We start from the raw sequence: 23,619 nt of genomic DNA, 5'->3' as shown, positions 1-23,619 counted from the left end.
AACCGAGGCCCTGGTGGCCTCGCCATGCCAGCTGGGGCAGTAGCCAGGCCGAGCCTGCCTCCCTTGCTGTAGAGAGCCCTCTAGAGAGGGACTGGGGGCTCCTGACGGGCACAGGGCAGCTGCCCATTTCCCCACTTTCTGCATTGTTTTTTTAGGCAACTTTTGAGAAATGAGATTCCCTGTGAGCCCAGAGGCAGGAGGACTGAATAAGCAGTCAGCAACATTTCTGGATAGCTCTGGAGCTCCCCATTTATAATAATCCTAATGGTAGCCATTGTTAGATAATATGATACTTCCCTTTACTCAGCACTTGCTATATGCCAGGCCTGGACTTGGCCTATGTTATCCTGTGGAGTACTCCCAGCAGCCCTGGAAAGGACACCTCTGACCTCATTTCTCCTTGGAGGATTCAGGCTCAGAGAGGTTGAGTGACTCACCCAAGGTCACACAGCATGGGAGGAAGCAATAGAGACTCTGGCTTAGTGGCCTCATCAAGGTGAGCTACTGCTCTGGACCACACAGTCCTAAGAGCAGTGGATGATAGATGCCTGTACATCTGCCCTCAGAAAATTGGCTCCTTTGATGATAAAGTTGGCTTCTTTCTGTCTTTTGGGTTTTGATTTCTTTCAATATTCTAAGGGTAGTCAACTATTTCCAGTAAAATGGGTGCATATGCAGGGGAGGGGGACAAGTAGAGGGTGAGGTGACTGGGGTTTCATTCTTGCCTCTTGGGCAGGTGGCTTGGGCAAGTGACTCACTGTTCTTGGACCTTAGTTTCCTCACCTGAACAGTGGGCATAATCAAAATTCCAGCCTCCTCAGCCTTTGAAGGAGACAGGAGAGAAATGAGAAAAGCATCAGGGACTCAGAGGTTCTCTAGGAGTCAGGGACATGGGTCGCTGGGGTTACCTGCTGGACATATTCCAAGAATCCTACCAGCATTCTTCCTGGAGTGTTTTTGGCAAACAGCTCTGGTTTGAAGAGGCCCAGAGCTCTGTCCTATCCCACAGTGACACGGGTGGTTCTGGACCATTTGTCCTATAGCCCTGGGAGTCTGTTCCTTCAGAACCCTCTGTTTTCACCAGAGCCAGAGGGAACAGAGAGGGAGTGTGAGGGTCCAGCATGCCTTGTCTCTGTGGCTCACACACACTGCCCTGTTCTGAGCCTCAGTTGCTACATCCGTAAAATGGGGCTACAGATAATGAGACCTGCCCTATAGTTCTTGGGCTGGATCTTAGTATCAGGTACCAGCTTTGACCAGCACCCCTGAGGACTCCCTGTTCTTATGCAGCTGTGTTCACCTCAGCCTCTCAGGAGACCCAGATTCAAATCCTAGCCCTACCCACTATTGTCCTGGCTCCTCTCTGAGTCTCCCTACCCTCATCCATGAAATGAGTAGTCATTCCCCCTCAGGGCCCTTTTGTGAATTAATAAAAGAGATCCACGATCTTAACTCTACAAGGGCAGGTGTGCCCACTGCTGTTGTCCCATGGTGACAACCACCCCAGGACCTTCACCTCTTCCAGCTGGGAGCTCTGGGCCAGGGTGCTGGGTGTGCTGGACATAGCTAAAGGGAGCATGAGAGAAGGAGGCTCCATCCCTTGGTTCCTCCACTTGGGGGCCAGGAACGGGGGTATGTTCCACCCTACCATTCCCCAAGAAAGGAAGGAAGGAAGAAAGGGGAACTGTGATAAAAAGTGCGATAGGCCTGTGTGGTGGAGGAGTCTCTATCACTTTCTCTATCTGCCTGCTGCTCTGAGCAGTCCTGTTGTTTCCCCTTATCTCTCCCTCCAAAATGCCAGGAACAAAAGCACAAACACACACACACCCGGGAGACCACCACCCCACAACTCATGGAGCCCCGAGAAAGTGTTGCTACTAGTAGTTCTAAGGTGAAAGCCAGGGACTCGGGTTTTCTTAAGACCATCATCATCATGGCCCTGGTCAGACGGCACAGTGGAAAAGCATTGTCTGAGCACACCAGGGGTCACGGCGAGAAGCAACCAACGAGTGCACAACTAAATGGAACAATTAAGTGAAACAAGTTGATGCTTCTCTCTCTCTCTCTCTCTCAAATCAATGGAAAAATTAAAAAATAAAACCATCATATAATTATTTCGCAAAGGAAGCCAAAAAATAGCCCTCCCTGAGACAAGGCAGCTAAAATTAAGAAGTTACCCTCCTGGGGGCGGGGGGGGGCTGCAGGACTTAGAGCAAGGTTCTACCTATGCTGCTACTTTCTGGCTGTGTGACCTGGGGTCAGTATCTTGTACCCTCTGAGTTCCTAATTGTGGAGGGAAGGAGTATGGGGGGGGGGGGGGGTAGGTGGAGTTTGAAGATTTAAGGGAACCTTAGAGGAAAAGGAAGAGCCTGCAATGTAACCAGTTTTCTTCATGAGACAAGTGGCCCTTTGTGTCCCAAACTTGGTCATGTCACCCAGAGCCTGGCACCCCCCGAAACCAGCCCCTTAGAACCTAGTCTCCCCCCAGAGCCCAGCCCCTCAGGGCTAAGTCCCCCAGCCTAGCATCCCAGTTGGGCCCTTCCAGAGCCCAGTAAGCCCCTAGCCTGCCCCCACCCGGAGCCCAACATCCCCATAGCACAGCCTCCCTTGCCTAGACCACAGAATCTGGCATTTCCAGAGCCTAGCACCCCCAGGTCCCAGCCCACTTCCTCATCAACTTACCCCCAAAGCCCAGCCCAGCCCTTCAAAGCCCAAGTCCATCAGCCTAGCACCCCAGAGTCTGGCATGTCCAGAGCTCAGGGCCCCACTAGCCCAGCCCCCCAGAGTCTGGCACTCCCAGAGCCCAGCACCCCTAGCTTGGCCCCCCAATCCCATCTCCCCAACAACTTCCCCTCAGGTACTCCCTCAGTCTGGGAACCAAGGTCCTAACCTACGTGCTGGCAGCCAATGGAAACGGGGCATGCAAATAACCATTAGTGTGATCCAGGGATTGGCTGATGACTGGGGGGGCGGGACCTCCTCCAGTGTCCCTACCAGGCATTGCCCTAGTGGTGGAAATCCCCCCTTCCCCAGCTCTGGAAGGGAGGACCCGTCCAGACCTTGCTGCTGAGGCTACCCATTTGCCTGGGAGCAGGTGGACGGGTAGGCTGGACTTTAGTTGACCTCCTGCTGACCCTCAGAGCCCAGATCCCCACAGCCTGAATTAGGGGACCAGGATTTGTGTGTTCCTGAGATCAGCACTGACAACTCTGACTCCCAAATGGGAACATCAAGTTCAAAAGCAGGGTGTGGACAGCTCAAGGCTGGCCAGCCTCCCCTTCTACTCCCAGTGGCGGGCACCTCCAGACCCCATGCATGCTCTCCCCCAACTCTCTGCACTCCCCTGGCTATGATTTTTATCCAGAACTTTGTTCTGCCAGGCTCTCTGTAACACCAACTTCATGAATGACAGTCTCAACTCTCTTGCCAGACTTGCTTCTCACTGTTTAAATAGGAAGGTGTGGTCTCTGCTTCCCAGAATGGTTTCTGTGCCCTCTAGCAAGCCCTGTGGTCCCTCAGCCTCAGTTTCCCCATCCACACAATGAGAAAGAGGTTCTCTGGAGGTTTCCTACTCTTTCTGTAGCTGTGGCATATTCTAGAAACTTGGGGTCTTTCAGATTTTCCATATTCAGAAATTTACATGACAGGAGACCATATCTGTAGGAAGTGTTCAAGCAACTTTAGGGGATTCTCATTGTGTTCGAAGTCACTTTGCACCCCCATGGAATGTCAAGACGGGGCCCAGGTAGGCCTGGCCAGAGAGGCCCCTCCAGCTCCCACGGCTCACCAGCAAGGCTCAGTGACCGAAAACCAGCCACAAGCGGGGGTGTTTTTCAAAAATGCGTAAGTGGAAAATAACAGAGAGGTGAGGAGAGGACAAGTTTGGGCTGAGATCTAAAGGGAGGAAATAGGGAGGGGGCCATCGGGCCAGAACCAGACTGCCACTGTGTGGCCTCAGCTGAGCCCCTCACCTCTCTGGGCCTCTGTCCCCTACTCTACAAGATGCAGTGATGGTGGTACCTCGCAGGGGTGGGGGATATGAGGGTCAGAGGGACTCAGAGCACAAGGGTAGAAGGATAGTCCGGGTAACTTTACCTGGGAGGCGTCTCCTAGCATCTACCTGGAAATCTCTGAGAGGAGCCCCCATTCTACCAGCAGCTCTGTCTCCCCCAGGACAATGCAGGGCATACGTTATCTTTGAGAGGGTTTTTATTACCTTTTATTTTCTTTTTCTTTGATAATTTATTCCTCAATTGATTTCTAAATCTATTCCCACCTCGGCCTCTCCCAGTGGACCAAAGCAAACCCAATAGGAAAAAGAAACTGAGAGAAAAAGGGCCTGCAGGGAATGTGTCATAGCGCCCTAAAATACAGGAACTGGGGTCCTTACTCAGTGGACTCTGAGGTCCCCACTCCCAAGGCATGATTGGGACTTGCTCCCTCAGGGGCTGGCTGCTTGGGAGCTGGGACATACAGGCCGACCTCTAACTTATACTGAGTACTTACTATATAAAGGGCCAGGACCAGGAATCCTGGTGACCTTCACAGACAGAGCCTCAATTCCTGCCTTCATGGAGCCTCAGGCTGATGGGGAGATAGAGAAGAAAAGAATCCCAACAATGGAGGGAACCCCTCTAGCTGGGGCACTGGTGGTCAGGGAAGGTGAGGTGGCCACAATGAAACAGACTTTAAGCAGAGACATTGGGATGGTGGCGTGTGTGGGGAAGAATGTTCCTGGCAGAGGTAACAACAGAAGCAAAACTCTGAGCAGGGAATGAGATATCCTGGTGGGAGAAGTGCCAGCCCCCTGCCATGCGTTGACCAGCACAGGGCCCAGTTTAAATGCCAGCACCACCACCTCAGCATGCCACCTAACCCTGCCTCCAGGACAGCCACATACATAGCCTGTGGGTCCAGGGTGTGAACTGGGGACAGGGGAAATGTGCTTGTGGCTCCTCCCTTCTCTCTTTCCTCTTCTTCCTCTTCCTCCTCTTCCTCCTCCTCTCCCTCCCCCTCCCCCCTTTCTCGTGTACCAGACTTTCCCTTTCCACCAACTCTGCACTGACCTGATGGGTTCTGGGAATCCAGGCACAATCTTTGACAATCCAGAGGGTTTGGCCCAAGGCAGTAATGTCCAGGTCCCAAGGTGATTGTCATTGCTGTGGTTCTCATTCACTCCAGAGGGGTCAAGTTTGCCAGTTCTGGAGCCACAATGGCCTAGATGCAAATCCCAGCCCTCCACTTGCTGGGTCCCCTTTGGCCAGCTACTGAAACCCGTGAGCCTCTGTTGGCGCTCTTCGAGGTTGTGAGGAACCCATTAGGGGTTGTATGGATCATGCTTCCCACAAGCCTGGGGCTCGATCCAGTCTCACCAGGTGTTCCTAGACTGCAGGGCTTGGAGCTGGATGCCAGGGAAGCCTCAGACCCTTCATCAGGAGCCTAGCAGGGCCAAACTGTGACCAGCAGCAGAGCTTTGCCCAGGGCCATTCATGGGACAGGTCCACTGCTTTTGCCTGCCTCCTGGACTTGCCATGACCCCCTCGCACCCTCACCCTATTCATGAATGCAGAACCAGACCCCCACAAGCCCTGGCCTCAGTCTTCTTATCCAGCGAATGGCCTGAGGCAGCATAATGGTGGGGAAGTCTTCCTCACTGTAGAGGGCTGTACACATGGTTAGGGACCTGTGTCTCTGAATCCCTGAGGAAATGGAGCACCACTTAATGAAGCACCTGCTGTGTGCTCCTTGGCATTGGCTGACAGCTTTTTTTTTAATTGTAGTAAAATATACATAAAATTTAACATAACGGCAACTTCCCTGGCCTCCATCTTACCTCGGGGCCAGGGAACCTTGCTGGGCAGGATGCGCTCTGTACTCAATAAAGCCGTTTATTATTCCACACTTTGTGGCTCCAAGCCCCGTTCCTTCCTTCTCGGCGGGGAAAAATACCTTACATTTTGGTGCCGGAAAAACCCAGGAGGAGTAGAAGTCCGCAAGGACCGCCCCTCTTCCTCATCCCCTCCGAGAAAGAACCAGGAGGAAAATAGAAAAAAAATAAAAAATTTAACATAACTATTTCAAATGTACAATTCACTGACATTCACAAAGTTGTACAACCATCACCACTATCCATTTCCAGAAAATTACCATCATCCCAACAAAAACTCTGTCACCATTGAACACTAAACCCCCACCCCTCTCCTAGCCCCCACAGCCTGCATTCTACTCTCTGTCTATGATTTTGAGGCTGATGTTTTAACTCCCAGTTCAGTTGAGATAACAGGCTCAGGGTGGATGAGGGTCCTCAGGGTGAGATTTGAGCCCAGGTATCCTTCACCCCAGCTTCCTGGATGCTGTAGCTCTGGGCCTCATGGGAATCAGGGGTGTTTTGGGCAGGGGGTACAGTTTCAGGCCCTAAAGATTCACCAGATTCTTCATGGGACCAGAAAGGTGCCTCAGTTTCCCCATATGTGCAGAGTCGATTTGCTGTTTGGGACCTAGCCAAACCCAGAAGGAGGAAAGGCCGGCCCAGGGGACCAGCTTCTTCCTTCCTCCCTGCACACCGTCCCCAAGGCACAAGTCTGGATACTAGAGTCTTCTAGGCTCTGGCTGGTTTGTTCAGTGGATAGAGCATCAGCCCAGTGTGTGGATGCCCTGGGTTCAATCCCCAGTCAGGGCTCACATGAGAAGTGACCATCTGCTTCTCTTCCCCTCCACCTTCCCCCTTCTCTCTCTCTTCCCCTCTCGCAGCCAGTGGCTCAACTGGTTCAAGCATTGGCCCCAGGTGGATTGCAAGGTGGATCCCGGTTGGGGTGCATGCAGGAGTCTGTCTCTGTATCTCCCCTCCTCCACTTTAAGGAAAAATAGAAAAAAAAATAGAATCTTCCAGGTTTGGGTGTGCTCCTCACCACAGAGCATCAGGACTGCCTGTGAGATATGGGTGCAGAACCCTACCACCTGGAAGAGGAGATGAATGAAATCCTGCACCCAGGCCTCCCTGGGCCCAGAGTTCCCACTTTTTCTGAGACCACAGCTCCTTGGTAAAGTGGTTGATGACAGGCCCTTCTCACAGTGTCCATAGTGTAGGACCTAATACAGTTGTGACTGAGGGTCAGGTGCACCAGAGGTGAGAGAGTAGAAATCTGGAGCTGAGGAGGGTTCAGCACCTTGGGGTCTCCTTCCCTGTCTATCAGACAGCAGGGCCCTGTCACACTGGAGCACTGTCCCCTCTAGAACGCAGTCTGCCTCCATCCATCTGACATGGGGGCCCCCTGGCAATGGCTCCATTAGCTGCAGCCCCGCTCCCATCTGTCAGCCTTATCAGCACATCTGGAGAATCTCTTTGGAGCTAGTGGTGCTCATTTTCTCGGGCACTATTTCCCCATCTCCTGCCAGGCTGCCTCCTGCTCTCCACTCTATGCTGTGGCCTTGGCCATCTCTGCCATGTGCCATGGCCTTGACCACCCTTCTTACCGCATGTCCTGGCCTCTCCCCTCCACCTCCCCATCAATCACATGCCAGGGTCTTTGCCACATGGCCCCAAGTGTGTTCTCCATGGCCCAAAAGTGGTCTGGTCTCTCCCCACCCGGCTCAGGCCACATGGTCTGCACCCCCTCCCCCAGGAGTATTAGTAATCGTCCTCAGAGTGAAACAATCTCATGTAATCTATCAGCAGCTATCTGGGCCCATCGGAGGGCGGGGAGTGGCCAGGCCCAGAGATGGCGCCAACCTCCAGCGTTGATAAAGTTTCCTAGCTGAGCGGAGATGAATGTTGAGTAAGTGCAGGCCGCGCGATAGGATGTGGACTTGGCAGGCCCGCAGCTCCGGCTGAAACCAATCTCTCCCCTATCAGTCAGGCTGGGCTTTCTCAGGCCCCGCTCTTTCTTCCCGCCTCCTCCACTACCCTCCCTTTCTCTGCCCTGCCCCACCCGGCCCCTACCCCTGGGGACAGGGGTGGGGGACCTGCCCACTGGCCCGGCTGAGAGGGCAGAGGAGGATCCTGACTGGGGCCAAGGAAGTGGCACCCAGCTAGGGGCTGCATGGAAGCGCGGGCTGTTCACAGCAGCCAGCCTCCCTGCAGCCCAGGGTCCGCAGTCTTTACTAGCTCCCCAGGTGCTGAGAATAACCCCCAGCCAGCTGCCTAGCGCTCTAGCCCCTCGGCCTCTCCACCTCCACGGTCCTCAGTTGCAGAGCCAGCCCACTCTTCCTTCCTTCCCAGGCTTTGCACCGACAATTCCCTCTTCCTGGAGCGGTTTTCATATTCACAGACATGGCTTTAATATCTCCTCCTCCTATGAGAATTCCTCACTGACCACCGCCACACTGACCTGCTGTTCTCCATCCTACACCATCTTAGCTCTTCTTACTGAGACTCATGCCCACCCCCACCCTAATGAACACACACACCACCAGGATCTGTTAGCAAGTGGCAGCGCTCAGGAACCTAGTAGAAGGAGTTACAATACTCTTGGAAATAATCCACATCTGGAGTCTTCACCTGCAAAGTCCTACCATGTCCACTTGGTATAACAGCACTACAAAGTCAGTGTGGCAGTACCCATTTGCCCTATGTATAAACCAAAGCCAGCCAGGCTCCCTGGGCTCTGCCTTGCCCTAAATAGCTGTGGGGCAGGTAGCCCAAGGCCCAAGATGAGGCCAGATGGCAGCTGGTGTAGTGCTCTCTGCCTCAGTTTCCTTATCTGTACAAAGGAACCAGTTTACCCCCTGGCTGGTGTTGAGGAGGGTCCTGGCAGAGTTTTATAAACTGTGCACTTGTGTCCCAGGGATCTGTGCCAGAGGGGGCCACATCTCCTGGAGGTGGGGATCCTGGGTGCCAGTCATTGCACACCTCTATTGTCTCTGCACCAAAGCCGGGGCAGTAGATGGACACCCCCGCAGAGTGGAGAGGGGCATGCTGGCCTGGGTCACACAGCAAACAGCTGGCAGAGCCTTGGCCCTGGCCTCAAGGGGAGCGGCAGACAGATGGTGGTAACAAGGCAATCGTGGGATGGACTTAGGAAAGAACTTGAGAGAGAGGGAGGGCTTCTCATGCCTTGGTTTGTCTGTGACATAGGGCCAGGAAGGGAAACTGAGACCAGGTGAGGGGAGGCCAGGAAACAGGTGTTCAGGTTCACAGACTTGGGTCCGAGTCCCCCACTACCACCTCTGTGAGCAGGGAAATGGGAGGGAAGCACAGGCAATACCAGGTGCAGGGAAGGGGAGCTGGCTGGCCGCCTGTCCACTCTTCTAGCTGTAAGGATTTGGGCCGTGTTTTTTAACCTCCCTTCACCTCAGTTTCCCCATCTAAAGTGGGGTGACAATAAGTAGAAGTGTCAGAGATTGAAAGCGCTCTGTGGTTAAGTCCTTAGAACTGGGCCTGGTGCAGAGGCTGCTTCAAGTTCCAGTTCCTGCCACCATTGTCATTGTCACTGCTGGTGTTCACTCCTGTGATCTCTCCTGCCCTGTGAGGCCTCCAAGGATATATACACGCAGGGAATGACAGGCTCCCCCTAGGCCCCCCACTGGGCGTGGCCCTTGGGGCTGGGACAATTAAGCCCCCTGAGTTCCGTCTGTCAGTTAAGGGGCTGGCCACAGGAGGAAATGGTGGTGGCTTGGGGGCGGGGGATATGGATACAGTACCCCCCCACACTGGGTGTTAGTACCCTGTATGTTCCCAAATCTCCTCCCTTCACACCTGGACACCCATACCACCCAGGCCCCAGATGCCCCAGGCAGGAGGCCCAGCTTCCGCCTGTGGGGAGGAGGCATACCCCTGCTTCACGACTCAGCTCCGGTTCTCCATCCACGTGTGCACTCAGACCCCACGCTCCCCTCTGGTCCAAACGAGATTCCCCAAGTCCCCTCACTCTGCCCCAGCCTCTTCTGAGGGGCGCTGATCGGCCCCCAACCACACCCAGCTTTGAGCCGGGCCACCTGTGAGCAGCCAGTTTACCTTTCCGACACCCATCACAGTCAAACAGTATTAAGCACTTACCATGTGCCAGGTACTTTTCCAATGATAGGGGAACTATAGGAGGGGACTCCTGAGCAAAGGAGTGTGGGTCAAGGTGTGGAGAGTTCTAGGTGAACATCACCAGTAAGCCTGAGTGTAGTAGGGAACATGGGTGTAGACAACTACCCACCAGAAAGCATGACCTTAGAAACTGTGCTGATAGCCCTGGGAGGAAGGAACTAGGAAGCTGACCACTGGTTGGCGAGGGAGGGTGAGGCCTAAGGAAGAGAGGGCAGCCACAGGCTGAGGGCCACAGGGCAAGGCAGGCCTGAGGCTTAGGAGGGGGTCCTCCTGTCCCAGAAGCTACACAGGTGGACACTGGGTCTCATTTCTGGGGCTGTTCTTGGTTACAGCAGGCCCCGGGCATAATGGGGACACAAGACAAGATATCCACATGAAAATGGTTGTTGGACTTTACCTGTCATCCACTTGCTGTCTACTGAGCAGAAGTGTTATTTGTGTCCTTGTCATCCAGGCCTCCCTCCACACCCTTACAGTAAGGTCTGGTGGTAGCCAGCCCAGCTGCCAGGCCTATGACAAAGTCAGAAAATAGGTGTGGAGAGAAGGAACCTGGGAGAAGGAGAGGGGAGGGAGGGCAAAGGCACAGGGACCTGGCTCGTGGTGGGTTAAGGGCCCGAAGGGGAGGCTCTGGATGGCTGGGAGTGTCGAAGAGTTGACAAGGAAAGATCCTAGTCTTTGCATAAGACTGGGCCACAGGGTTCTTGGGTTTTACTTGGGTACATATGATTATCCCTCCCATCTTTCAATAAACATGCCTTTAAATGCTGAGTGACACTTAAAAGGATGAATTTTATTGTATGTGCATTATATCTTCATAAGATCTTTTTAATTTGTTAGGAGCTGGAACAGGTCCCAGTGGCTCTTGTTCGTTAGAGCATAGTTCTGTGTTCCCAGAGAGCATGGGGCCCCTGCTTGGCACCCCCAGGCACTGCAAGTTTGTGCTTGATGCTGAGGGTATCTCTTTGCCCTCAGCTGGTCGACAGTGTGTTGTGACAGCAGCCAGCCACCCTCCTCCAGCCTAGCTTACTTGGAACAGTTGCACTCACCAGCAGCTCTGGGCTTGGCCTGGGTGCCTGCTGAGCTATGAGGTTCACAGCCTGGAAGTTATACCAGCCTCCGAGGGAGCTGAGCGGTGCAGGGATCTAGGACCCAGACGTCTGTGCCTCAGGAAGAGGAGTAGAGTTCCCTGTTGCAGAGTATATCCAATCAGCATTTAGCTGACCCTTGGTGAAGTAGACAGTCAAGTGGCTAAGTCCCCATGTCTCCTCTGCCCCCGGCCGACTTGTGCAATTGGTGTAGGAGTGGGGAAGAGGACCGGTGCAGGAGAGCATCTGGGGCCAAGTCCACAGAACAGGCAGAGGTTCAGATGCTCACTCTGCCCTCAGAGGAGGCTGCCTGCTCCAATAAGCCAAGACTGTCTTGCCAGCATCCTCTTTGTGGTCACCCTGGCTGTCACTGAGACTGATCTGGGGTTCATGAGAGCCACTGGCAGGCCACAGCCAGTTCAAACCTCTCCAGGCTCCAGAGACCCCTCTGTGCTCCGCTGGGACCCTCTGCATCCTCAGTAGCACCTGTATCCTCATAGCCATTGGTGCAGTCCTGGAACACAGGACACATCCCATTAGGTCTATTGGGGTAGTGCCTTCCTTGAAGTTGGCTACAAGTGTGTCACCCTTCATCCTCCCTCTGGGCACTTCGAAGCCAGCAGGGAGTATCAGCTGACCAGCTTTCCCCACCCTCCACTCCTAGGAAAATTGCACAAATGACTTACAAATAAATGTGAGGCTCCAGGGCCACCCGGACTGTGGGAAGAAGAGTTTGCTGAGGGGTGAGAAGGCCTTAACCTGGCAGAGATGGGGTGAGAGAGTGTCCTGGCAGAGGGACAGAGTGGGCTGAGGCCCTGCAGCTGGAGGGCCAGGGCGGTGGAAGGGGTTTGGCTATCCTGGGGGTGAGGGTGCATCAGGGAAGAGATAAGGCCCAGGAGTCCCACCTGCCGTTGGGCTAGACCCCACACTTGCAGTGGCTTGGAATGAAGTAGCTTCAGGCCACATTTAGGGTGATGGCGTGAAGATGGACCCACCGAGATTACCTGACTCCATGTGACATCTGTGCCAGCTCTCAGTGTCCTGGTAGGAAGTTGGCATGAGAGAACCCACCGGAAGGGGCAGTCAGTTACAGGGCCTGGCTGAGTTCACAGGAGGCCTGCTTTAGAGCTCCATCCTCCTCCTGTGGGTGCCTATAGCCCTCCAGGGAGCCCCCACACCTCTGCTGATGTGAGCTCCTAGGGGGCAGCAGTCTAGAAACCTACCTCTATTCATGTTAGAGAAGCTGTTGAAGAACTTCTGATCAAGTGAACCCTTTTCCCAGAACTGTTACTTCCACTGGAGGCCTAGAACCTAACCCCTATGCCAACCCACCTTCCCCAGGGCTCCTTTTCTATCAGAAGCCCTACTGGGCATGCCCATGCCCACCATGGGTAGCACAAGCTGACCTCACCAGCTCCCGGACTTCAGGGGCCTCTCTGCTCGGGGCCCTGGGGTACCCTGCCTCCACCAGAGCCCCATATGCTGGACTCCCTCCTGCTCCGGGCTTGGTTCTGACCCTGCCCTGTCCCTATCCTATCTCTCCCCAGCACTCCCCTCTTCTAACCTGCTTCTCTCCGTCCACCTGGACCTGGAAAGCAGCTCAGCTGCTTGTCATAATTGTGCATCAAGTATGAGGCCCTTGGTCATGAAGGGCTTGGGCAGGGAATGGAGGCTGAAGGATGCAGGGGTGCAGCTAACAAGAGGGCACTGGACTGGGGCTGCCAGCTGCCCCTATGCTCCGTGCCTTTGTTTCCCTGTCTATCAAAATAGCTGAATTAAAGACCCATCTGGGAGTAGATTTAAAAGCATCCGTTTGTGGTTGCCAAGACCCAGGGGAGGGGGAGCTTCACCAGAGATCACTCTGCCTCCTGCCTAGAGGTTGGGCTTCAGACCCAACTCTGTCTGCTGGGCCCCCAGAATGACCAGGCCCCTGTCACCCCAAACTCCCACAGCACAGCTCCCTCAGGGAGAGCAGGGCTGTCCCCACCGCCTCTCTGTCCCGCCGTGGCCCAAGCTGCCTGATGCCCAGTGGTGGGAAAGTCTGAATCTGTTGCTATTTTCTCTCTGTTATCAGAGCCTTATCTGGCCATTGTGCCACCCAAAGGCCAGGGTCTCTCTCCTGGCAGGACTGAGCCCCCGCCTGCCCACTGGCTGGCCAGGGCCAGCAAGGCAGGAGGCCAGACCATTTGCCAGTCTGGGGAAGGTCTTTCTCTTCTGACTGCACTGCTGTCCCCAGGCCCCAGCCCCTCAGCCCTCCCAGCACTATGACCCCCATCCTTACCCCTAGAGGGCCAGGTGGCACTTCTCTGGAGAGTTGAAATAGTAACAGTTGTGATAATAACCACAAGTCTGTTCTCAGCACCCACTGGCACCACCTTGCCTGAACCCTGACCCCAGCCCATGACAGGAGGCTACTATTATCCCAGGCCTTTAGTGAGGAAACCAGACTCGGGGAGGTATGGCCTGCACAAGGTCACCAACCTCAATGGCCTGCTGTTCCCCCTGGCTAGAACACTTTTGCCTGGCCCCATTTGCAAGCAACCTCCTTTGGTCTCCTTCCAGGTCTCCACTTATTTGTTGCCTCCTCCAAGGAGCCTTCCATGACTGGCACCTCCACCTCTTTGTCACAATGGCTGCACTTGCATTTTTCATGCTTCTTTTTTGGGGGGTTACATCTTATTTGCTGCAGGGTCCCCAGTGCCTGTGGGGTTCTGGCACTCAGTGAATTCAGGAAATGTTTGATGACTGAATGAACAAGTGAGTGAAAAACTGAGCTAGTGAATTGGTGAGTGAGTGAATGAAAGGACAATGACTAAAAATAAACCATCAAAGCCGGGTTCACCTGCACCCCAGGGTCTGCCTGGTGCCCTCTCCCAGCTCTGCACCTCTCTGGGCAGGCCAGATATTGGTGGGGGAGGGGCAAGACACATAACCCACCTGTCCCCCAGGCTAGTAGGCCTGCATTCAAAATCCTGCCCTGACATGGAAAGAAGACCTGAGCAGGTAGATGGCCTCCACCTCTGTTTTCGTCCCCTGTAAGCTGGGACTGTAGAGGACATTCCCGGAGAGGCAGAGACGGTCCGTGCAATGGGCAGGCATAAAGGAAAGCCCCGCCCCCCTGGTCAAGCCCCAGTCCAGGTGGGGGCTCATCGGGACGCTGCCCTGGTTCTTTCCCGTTTCCAGTGGCCTGGCGGAGGATGGCCAGAGTCGCCCCCATTTAACACAAGTAGTCTGCAGGGACCAGGGTTAGTTTTGGCCAGTGCTTTAAGCCACCTACGTCCATCTACACCCGCCTGGAAGGTCCACCTGGAAACTGAAGTCTCAGGGTTTTGTCCCCTCCTCAGCTCCCAGCTTTTGCTTTCTTCAAGGCAGTTATTCAAAAGGATACCACAGCTGCCTTGCCATCAAAGTCGGGAGGGGGTCGTTAATCGTTGCTGCTCCAGGAATTGGAAGGAGTTGGAATCATCCTGCTGCACAGAGCCTGTCTCCATAATTCAGTTTTAAAGCATGAAAAAAGGGAGTTGATGAAATTCCGCTATCAGCGCTGAGCCAATATGCAAAATATCTCACCCCCAATCAAATAGCTATTATGTTTTCATTTCCATTTCGGCATCCAGCTTAATGAGCAGGAGATGGATCAGTGCGCGTGGTGTCTGCTCACCGTGATAATCAAGGGACTCTGGGCAGCGGGGACCATGCCCAGTGCTCCCCTGGCCTGTGGTAACTGGTAACTGGTGTGATCACCCACAGGCACCCCCCAGACAGGTGCTCGCCTTGGGTATCAGCCTCTGGAATCCACTGGGCAATGGGGCTAGCCTTGCCCTCACTCCAAGTCGTTTGCAGGTTAAGAAGAGGTGTAGGGCCACCCCTGGCACAGAGAAGGGCCATGGTCTGAGCCCATATCTAAAAGGGTAGCTTATTGGAGGAGGGTACTGCTCCACCTGCCCCTACCACTGCTTCCATGCCCAGGCCCATGAGCAGGTCAGTTCACCTTGCTGGGCCTCAGTTTACTCATCTGCAAAGTGGGCATGACTCGGGCTTCCATCTTGGGAGGTGTTGAGGGGTGCACTTGCCCATCGTGACTGTCACCAGAGCCCTGCCTCCCCTCCACATCACTCCCTTCCCCCTCCTGCTATCCTCTCCCAGCACTCTTCCCTGTGTGGTGGGAGTGTACCCTGCTCCCCACATGCACCTCGCCCTCACCACTGGCTACAGGGGGTGGCGGGTACAGAGGACATTAATAAAATGCTAAGCGCACGGTAGTGCTTAATCATAGCCATGCCCCCTACTGTTTCCAAGGCCCTGCTGGGTGGTGGGTTGTAGTAGCTAATGGTGATGACAGTGACATTTGGGGCACATATCCTATGTGCTAGCCCTGAGTGCCAGCCCTGAGCTAAGCTAGGATACAGGTGTTACTATATTTCATCCTGTGTGGTTACTGAGCACAGAAGGGTAGAGGGATTTGTCTGAGGTCACATAGCAAGGGTACCTCCTCCCTGGCCGTGAGTCTTTCTGGCTCCGCTGTTGAGGTCTCTGGTAGAAGGGGTCCCACAGGGGCCCAGCAGGCTCTTTCCTATCACAGGGCACCCACGGAAGCACAGTATCTCACCAATCACCCTGGCAGCTGAGAAACCTTCCTACCTGAGCCCCAGGTGGAACAGGCTTGTCATAGGGGCTCAAGCTGGGGCGATGCACATGCTCTTTATGCACTGAGGTGGGCATGGGGCGGAATTCTCTGTGCTGCATCCTGGTTGTGGGCTTGTAGCAATTTGCTGGTTGGCAATTGTCTCCTGCATTATCAGAGCTGTTTTAATTGTGCTGGAACTGAATTAGCAGCAATAGAATAAATTGCTTCAGCCTACAGCCTTTTTCTTCACGCTCATTGTCACGCCTTTGTGCGGAGCAGACGCCTTTGTTCTTCCGTAAATGGACCCAACAGGAGCTCAAGGCCTCCCTGGCTGGCTGAGGCCCACCTAGGTGAGGCGCTAAGAGTAGGGTCTACTGTCCCAGAGGGCCTGGCAGGTGTGGGGAGGGGAGTGTCAGCCCCGCCCCAAGCTCTGTCCCTGCATTCCCTGGTGGCTTTATTCCCATTCTCCAGAGCAGGAAACTGAGGCCCTGAAATCTCATGGCCCATTCAGCAGGAGGGGCCACAGCTACAGGGCAACCCCTCCAGCTCTGGATGACCCACAGAAGGTACAGAGCTTTTAGAAAAGGGCCAGCAAATGGACTGACCTCAGGACTGTGTGCAGGCCACAGTGATGGGCAGTGCCCACTCAGAGCCATCTCCATGGGAGAGGGATCAGAGGCTGGCCTCCACTGCATCCAGTGCTTTGCTGCCCAGCTGCATGCCGAAGGAGGTTAGTGCGAGTCAGACCTCCCACTGGTCCCAGGGGCACGAGTCCGACCGGTCTGGGGTGTGCCCAGCCCAACCCGGAACTTGCTTGTGTGGGCACATTGACGAGAGCATGGAGGCTTAGCCTAGGGCTGGTTCTGTGTGGTCTGAGTAATTATAGCTCTGAGGTGTCTTGGAGAGGCTGGGATTCAGCAGGAGATAAGTTTGGAGAGCTACAGCTGAGAAATGACCCTGCCACCCTGCCAGGACCCTTTGTGACCCCCAGGGTTAGGATCCACCTCCCCTTTCTGTGGGTTGGCCCTACATGCCTCTCAGCCTTGACTGCCCCCCACTCCTTCCTCCACCGTAACGAGGGCTGTCTGGATTCCAGGCCTGTGCACAAGCCGCTTCCTCTGCTCTCTTCTTAGCCATCAGCCTTGGACGAACATCGTCCCCTCTGACATCTGCTGGTAGCATCTCTGCCTGTTGTTTTTCTCTCTTGGTCGTTTGCCTCCCTTCTTCACAGCACATTTCTGATTTTCTGTTATTTCGGTTTGGGGCCTGTCTATTGTTTGACTATCTCCTCTGCCAGCCTGGAAGTCCCCGCAGAGTCCAGAGGTCCCAGCACCTCTGCTGTCTAGAACAGTGTCTGCCCTCAGGTGTCCACAGAAGTCAGGAAGGCATCCGCCTCACCAGGAACAAATCAGTTTTCACCACAGTAGCGGACCGTCACCCACTTGTGGTCAGAGAAGTGAGCTGAAATGCAGAGAGAGCACCAGCTTTGCTCCTCCCTGCTCTGTGTAAATTGCTGGATTTTGAAAGTAAGCCGGGGAACTCAGCCACCACCTTCTATCATAGCCTCATGGGTCTCCCCATCCTGCTGCCATGAGCCAGCTTCTGTGGCCCGTGTTGGACCCTGGCTGGTTGCACAGTTGTTACTCACCAGGCAAAAATCCGAAGCATCAGCAGGCCCCGTCTCCCTCCATGAGCTAACCACCCCACTTCGTTCCCCCTGGAACACCCTGGCAAAGCTGGAGAGTAAAGGCACCAGGAAGGAGGACACTAATGATTCAGTGAGGAGCCCCTGAAACTGGACAAATTTTGGTCGTTCTGTGTTTTTCTGGGAAGTAACCATCAGATTTCATCAGATTCCCAGAGGGGTCACGACATAAAGGTCAAGAACCACCAGCCACTGAGGTGTGAATCCCAAGCAAGTTCCCCTCTGCTGCTTACTTGCTTGCCGCCAGGGACAGGTTGCTCAGTGGCCCTTGAGAAGTAGCCATTTTTTTCTTCCCCACTCAGGCCTTCCTTCTGGTGCCTTCTGTTCCTGTCAACATAAGCTCCGTTCTGCTCCATCAGGCACCTCTGACATGTGACTTTGCAGATGTTGCCACAGCTTCTAGACTTTTCTTCTTGCTCATTTCCCTCTTTAGTGGCCTGGTCCCAGAAGCCCCACCCCACCCCGCACCCCCCACTCCATAGCTGGGGTTCATAAGTCAGATCTTCCTACGCCAAACCTGATGATGAGTGTCATCTCCCTGCTGACTTGTGGGTGGGGCTAGGGCAGGTGTCTGCAGAGGAATAACTTGGGAGATACAGTGAGTCCTCACTTAACATCATTTATAGGTTCTGTGACTCTAATATGATATGATGTGTAACAAAATCCAGTTACCCTAGGCTAATAGATATAAACCAGAGTTAGGTTCCTACAGCATCTCATCAATGTTATAAGTAAATGACATTCAAAGATGTGCTGTGATTGGAGCAGGAGGCAGCGCCATCCTGGTACCTGTCTTGAGGCCCAGGCTGAGACAGGGATAGAAGAGGCTTAGGTGATTTGGGGGTCAGAATGAGGAAGGGCAACTGTTCACCAGTGTTCTCTGTCCTCTGCACTGGCATCATCTGGCTGACCAGAGCAGAGGTTGCCACCCAGCCCTGCACTCAGGGGCCCTGGCGGGTCCAGCTTTGACACCCTCACAGGGCTGGTCAGATCACCTGGACGCTCATCTGGCTTCTTACCTATAGGTGGGCTCCATGGAGCTCCCCCTGTAAGAGCCTCTGGGGATTGGGGATTGGAATTAGGGGATCCTAGGCCTGTGGTGCGCTGGCCCCCAGAGGTTGCAGACACCTGTCTGCTCATCTGTGCCCATCTATTTATTATTTTAATCAGCTCCTCTCAGTGTCTCCTGTGTGCCAAGCACTGGGGCCACCCTCACGAAGCCCCCAGACCTTGGAACCTGAGTGTGGGCTGCTTCCCAGAGGGTCTGGGGCAGGGGAGCAGCACCTGTGGGACAGGGAAAGCCACAGCAGTCATGTACCATACCTCCCCATGGATAAGACGCACCTTAATTTCGGGGCCCAAAATTTGGGGGAAAAAATGTATTACGTAAAGTTATTGAACTCAAGTTTTATTCAGCATAAAATTCATACAACTCCTCATCACTGTCAAAATTCCCATCCATTAGCTTGTCCTCATCTATATCCAATGACAAATCACTGTCTTCATATATTGCCTAGTCCTCAGTTCCATTTCCTGCACAAAAAAGCAGGAAATGTAAGTTAAAAAATCTACAACCACTGTATAAGAGACACCCAGTTTTTAGACCCCAATTTTTTTTTAAAAAAGGTGTGTCTTATACATGGGGACATACGGTAACCTCCAGGGGCTCACTGACCCACAAGAGTCCCACATACCGGCTCCCATGGTTTGGACCAGAGCAGAGAGGAAAGTTTGGGACCATCATCCTAGCAAGAGAAGTTCATGGGGCCAGCAGAGGCTGTAGGGTAGGCGATGTGGGGCAGGAAGGCCAATAACACCCAGGTATTAGAATGGTTGCAGGGGTTGGGTTGATATGGGGTGACATTCACACATCAAATCCTGGGGAACCCTGAGGGAGCCCCCATGCTGATAGCTGCTCCTTCATGGCCTCTGACCCCATGGGGTGGCCAGGGTACACCATAAAGGGCCAGTGCCTCATGATTCCCCTCGGGCTATGTCTGCAGGTCCCCTTGGAGATATGGAAGCTGGAGAAGAGGCCCAAGTTCCAGACATTGGCCCCCCGGAGCCAGAGGCAGCAGCGCCTGAGCCTGAGCCTGAGCCTGAGCCCGAGCCTGAAGCCAAGGGGGAGCCCAAGCCCCTGAGCCCTCTTAGTCCAGGTAAGTTGGGCGGTAGGTGTGGCAGAATGGGGTCTGGCATTCTGAGCCACCCCACACCTTTTCACATTCTCCCTTGTGACTTCATGGCAGCCAGTGTCTCTGGGTTTCCACACCTATGAAATAGCAGTGAGTTTGGTGTATCTGTGGGCTAACTGTGCCCAGTAAGGCCAGGAGGAGCCCAGGCCGCTCCCAGCCAGGGGCCTGATCCCAGGGTCTAGAGGGGCCTGGGGATAACCCCATTTTATAGATGTGGGAATAAGGCCCAGAGAGGTTAATGACTTGCCCAGAGTCACACAGCCTAAGCACCCGAGCAGGGATCTGACCCCCAGGTCTGGATACACATTGATTCCCCTTATCTCCCCACCAGCTCCCCATGCCACCCCAGCCCAGGCACCTGGAATCCCTTCCTGGGCCTATTTGGTGGCAATTTCATCAGTAAAGTGTGGGACACATTTCACAAGCTGAGAAGAAGTCTTGGGAGAAGAGGCAGCCCTCCACTCAGGGGTGAATTAATCTGACACCTGGAGGCCTGCTCAGGACAGGTCCCCGGGAGGGCTTCGAAGCTGGGGCAGCCTCTTGGGCTAGCTGTACCCCTATACCCCCCCAGATACTCCTAGTAGGGGGCCCTCACTGAGGCAAAGGCATTGGGGGAGCTCAGCACCCTCATTCATTTTCTAGAAGAAGAAACTGGGGCTGGAGGGCCAGTAGAGAGAGGGCAAGGGGGCTGGGCTCTGCCCGGTCCACCTGCTGTGAGCCCCGGCCCCTCTCTCCCCTGCCTCCCCGGATCCCTCACCATGGCTGTGGGTGGCGATTTTAACTCCCATTCCCGTTCCTTACCATGAATGCACACCCAGGCTGAGTCACCCCTAGACCATAGTCTGATGGGGGAGACAGCCACAAACGGTCTGAACCATTTGGGAGAGTGGTAAGTGGGTGGGCATGACTGGAGAGAAGGAGAGATGTGGTTGGGGGGCAACACTGAACAGAGACCCAAGGGATGCGCGGAGCCACCCATGCTGTGGGTGCCCAGGGAAGGGTATACCAGGCAGGGGCGCCTGCAGCTCAAAGGCCCCGAGTTGGGATGGAGAGGAGACAGCAGGAGAGCTCTGCAGGGCAGGGGGCGCCTTGAAGCTGAGGAGGAGCAGGGGCCAGGCAGGTATCCCAGACAGGCCTTGGTCCCTGGCAGGGAGGTTCCTTCTCACTGTGGACCTCCCACAGCCAGCATATTCCGGTCTCAGCATCAGAGTCCCCTGTGCAATAACCACAAGCCCAGGAGCCTAACAATCCTTGTCCTCTGGGACCCGCTGGCCCCTGCATCCCTTTGCCCAACAGCAGGCCCATTGGCATCACCAGGGCTATGCAGTGAGAGAAGGCTGGGGCAGTGGGACTTGAACCCAGATCCGGAGCTCCCATCACTCTCAGCTCACTGGGGACTGCTGGACTGTGTGAAGGGATCAGGGGCTTGGCTTCTGGTGCCAGTTCAGGTTCGTTATTATTATCTCACCTGTTATCATCATCATTACCAGCCTTCTCCCCAGCTGGTCCCCAGCCCATGCTCCTGTCCTTTCTGAGCCTCAGTTTCCAGATCTGTAGCTGGGCATGCAGTGAAGCTGAGGGAGTGTATGAGGGGTCTCTTGTCACCATCACCATTCCTGTAGATGCTGTGCACTAATGGGAGGCCTCGCGGGGGCCTTGATCTGCCAAAGGGCGAATGGCTCATTACTGGTGGACTTTGACCTGGTGGCTTTCCTAGGGTGCTGGGCCCCTTATCTGATCTGGGAGCTGGGGCTGCACGGGGGCGGGGTGGGGAAGGAGCTGGAAAAAACAGCCGGGGTTGCACCTGGCACAGGCCGTGGTGATAACGCGACGATGGGCGAGATAAGGCGGCAGGAGCAATATCTGACTCGCGGGCGGGCCCAGCGCAGCTCTCTCTCGGTGGCTGGAGCTCAAATGCCAGCCACGTTGATTTATAGCCAAAAATAATAGGACTTTTATACTGTGTGATTGATTTATTTGATGTTAATCATGGCCCTTATCTTGGGTATTAATAATCTGCTGGGCGCATGACGTCATCAAGGGGGGGCTTTTATGGGAGCTCATCGATTGGGGGCTGAAGTGGTTATCAGGCCAGCAGGGAAGGCAAATATGCCCTTTGGGCTGGAATTGGGTGCAGGGCCTGCTGGAGAGGCCCCCAGCTGCCAGAGGAGGAGACTGGGGAGGCGGAGCCCACACGTGTGCCCCTAGCTTGGGCGTTCCCAGTAGGGCATCCTGCACTCTAATTATTAACAGCAATTGGAATAGCAATTATTATTGCTACAATTAATGAGGGGGGTGAGAGGTTTAGAAGGCCAAGGGGAAAATCGAGGTGTCTGATCTTTCCCAATTATAGCAAGCCTAGGGTTTGGTGATCTTAGGCACATGCTCACGCACCTCTGCCTCAGTGTCCTTCCTGGCCGGAGGGTAGGGCAAGTGGTCAGACGACTCGGTGCCCAGTACTTGGTGGAGCCTAATGGTGTTTTCCTCTCTGCAGAAGCCAGTCCCCTGCTCCCACCGACACCACACCCCACATCTCCTGGAGGCCCCAAGGAGACGGACGGGCAGGAGCCAGAGGCGAGTCCGGAGGAGGAGGCCAGCAGCGCCTGGAGTGGGCCAGGTAACCGTGCCTGCCATCATGGCCAGCAGCACTGCCTCTCCAGGACGGCCCCAGAGCCCAGCTTCTGGGAATTCTGGGAGCCAACAACTGTGATGACTCGGGTGGGACAGGCCTGGTCTGATGGCTGGAAAGGTTGGTGGCAACCCACCAGGCCCGGGCCTGTGCCGGTTCCAAAGTCCAGCTTCCTATGGGGCCAGTGGTATCACTGGAAGCAAGCTCCAAGCCGTGCTGATACTCAGAGCTGAATCCCAGGCCTGATGTGGCAGACCAAGGTGTCCTGAGGATTCCCAAGAGAGCCTGTCTGGCTGGGAAAGACGAACGGGAGGTAGAGACAGGGAAAGGCATCCCAGGAGGCAGAAACAGCCAGGGCCAAGAAGAGGGAGGGTGTGTGTGGAGGGCATTCCCACTGGGTGTGGGATACAGAGCTGTACAGATGCTCAAACCAGTGCAGGATAGTCTGGCCCACTCTGGGTAGCTGCAGGCACCTGAGAGGCAGGGGTAGCTGCAAACTGCCTGGTCCTGGACCACAGGGAGTATCTTTGAGGGCAGTTTGGGGCCACCAGTTGCCCCCACTCCAATTTGCAGCTGACCTTGGAGATTCCGTTGGATGTGTTCTTTTTGGATCCCCCAATTCCACTCATTTGTGAGGAGCAGGAAGAATGTTGATCGTCTCTGTGGTTCCTCAGTTCAGGGACATGGGTGGTGTGAGAGGACTTGGCACAGCTGCACCCCCAGGCACAGGTGCAGCTTGTCATCAAGGGCTGTCACGTGGGAGCCAGGGTAAAGGAGGGAAGGCGTGTTCGTGGTGACTGGAAGGATGGAAGGGAGACTGTGTACTCAAGCCAGGCACAGGCGTGGATGCAGCAAGCATTTATTGAGTAGCTGCTGTGTACCAGACATCTGTGAGCACAGTCCTCAGGGAACGTGCACACGCACAACTAAGGTTACATAATAACACAAGTGAGGTTAATGACCAGTGGAAAGAAGATACATAGTGAGGGCCTTCCCTTGCTGGGTGGTCAGGAAAGTTTTCACCAGAGCAGAGGGGCACGGAGTGACCAAGGGGCTTGTCCAAGGTCACCAGCTGGGAAGTGGCAGAGCTGGGTTTGGACCCACCACCTGGCTCCGGAGTCGGCTGTAAGTTTGTGAACACCAGCTTGAGTTCTCACCCCAGGTGGTGCCAGCTCACCCTGCAGTGTCAGTATCATCATCCTCATTTCACATATGAAAAAACAGAGGTCCCTAGAGATCGAACCTGATCCCAGGCGAAGGCTGGGGTACACCCAGGAGCTTCCTGCGCTATTTGCATCCTTGGGGGCCGGGGGGGGGGACTCCCTATCAGCTCCCACAGATATGAAGT

At 54.7% G+C, this 23,619-nt stretch overlaps 1 protein-coding gene across 3 annotated transcripts in view; it reads left to right on the top strand.

Moving 5' to 3' along the window:
* Window positions 1-23,619, top strand: part of ZFPM1 (zinc finger protein, FOG family member 1) — a 79,123-nt gene that overhangs the window by 12,220 nt on the left and 43,284 nt on the right. For all 3 annotated transcript variants that reach the window (XM_066349249.1, XM_066349250.1, XM_066349248.1), the window contains exons 2-3: window positions 19,454-19,606; window positions 22,137-22,259. In XM_066349249.1, coding sequence (XP_066205346.1) covers window positions 19,454-19,606; window positions 22,137-22,259 — 276 coding nt within the window. The remainder of the gene's footprint in view (window positions 1-19,453; window positions 19,607-22,136; window positions 22,260-23,619) is intronic.

Source organism: Saccopteryx leptura, chromosome 9 (assembly GCF_036850995.1).
Source record: "Saccopteryx leptura isolate mSacLep1 chromosome 9, mSacLep1_pri_phased_curated, whole genome shotgun sequence".
In the NCBI taxonomy this organism is placed as follows: Eukaryota; Metazoa; Chordata; class Mammalia; order Chiroptera; family Emballonuridae; genus Saccopteryx; species Saccopteryx leptura.
This window is presented reverse-complemented; position numbering and strand designations above follow the sequence as displayed.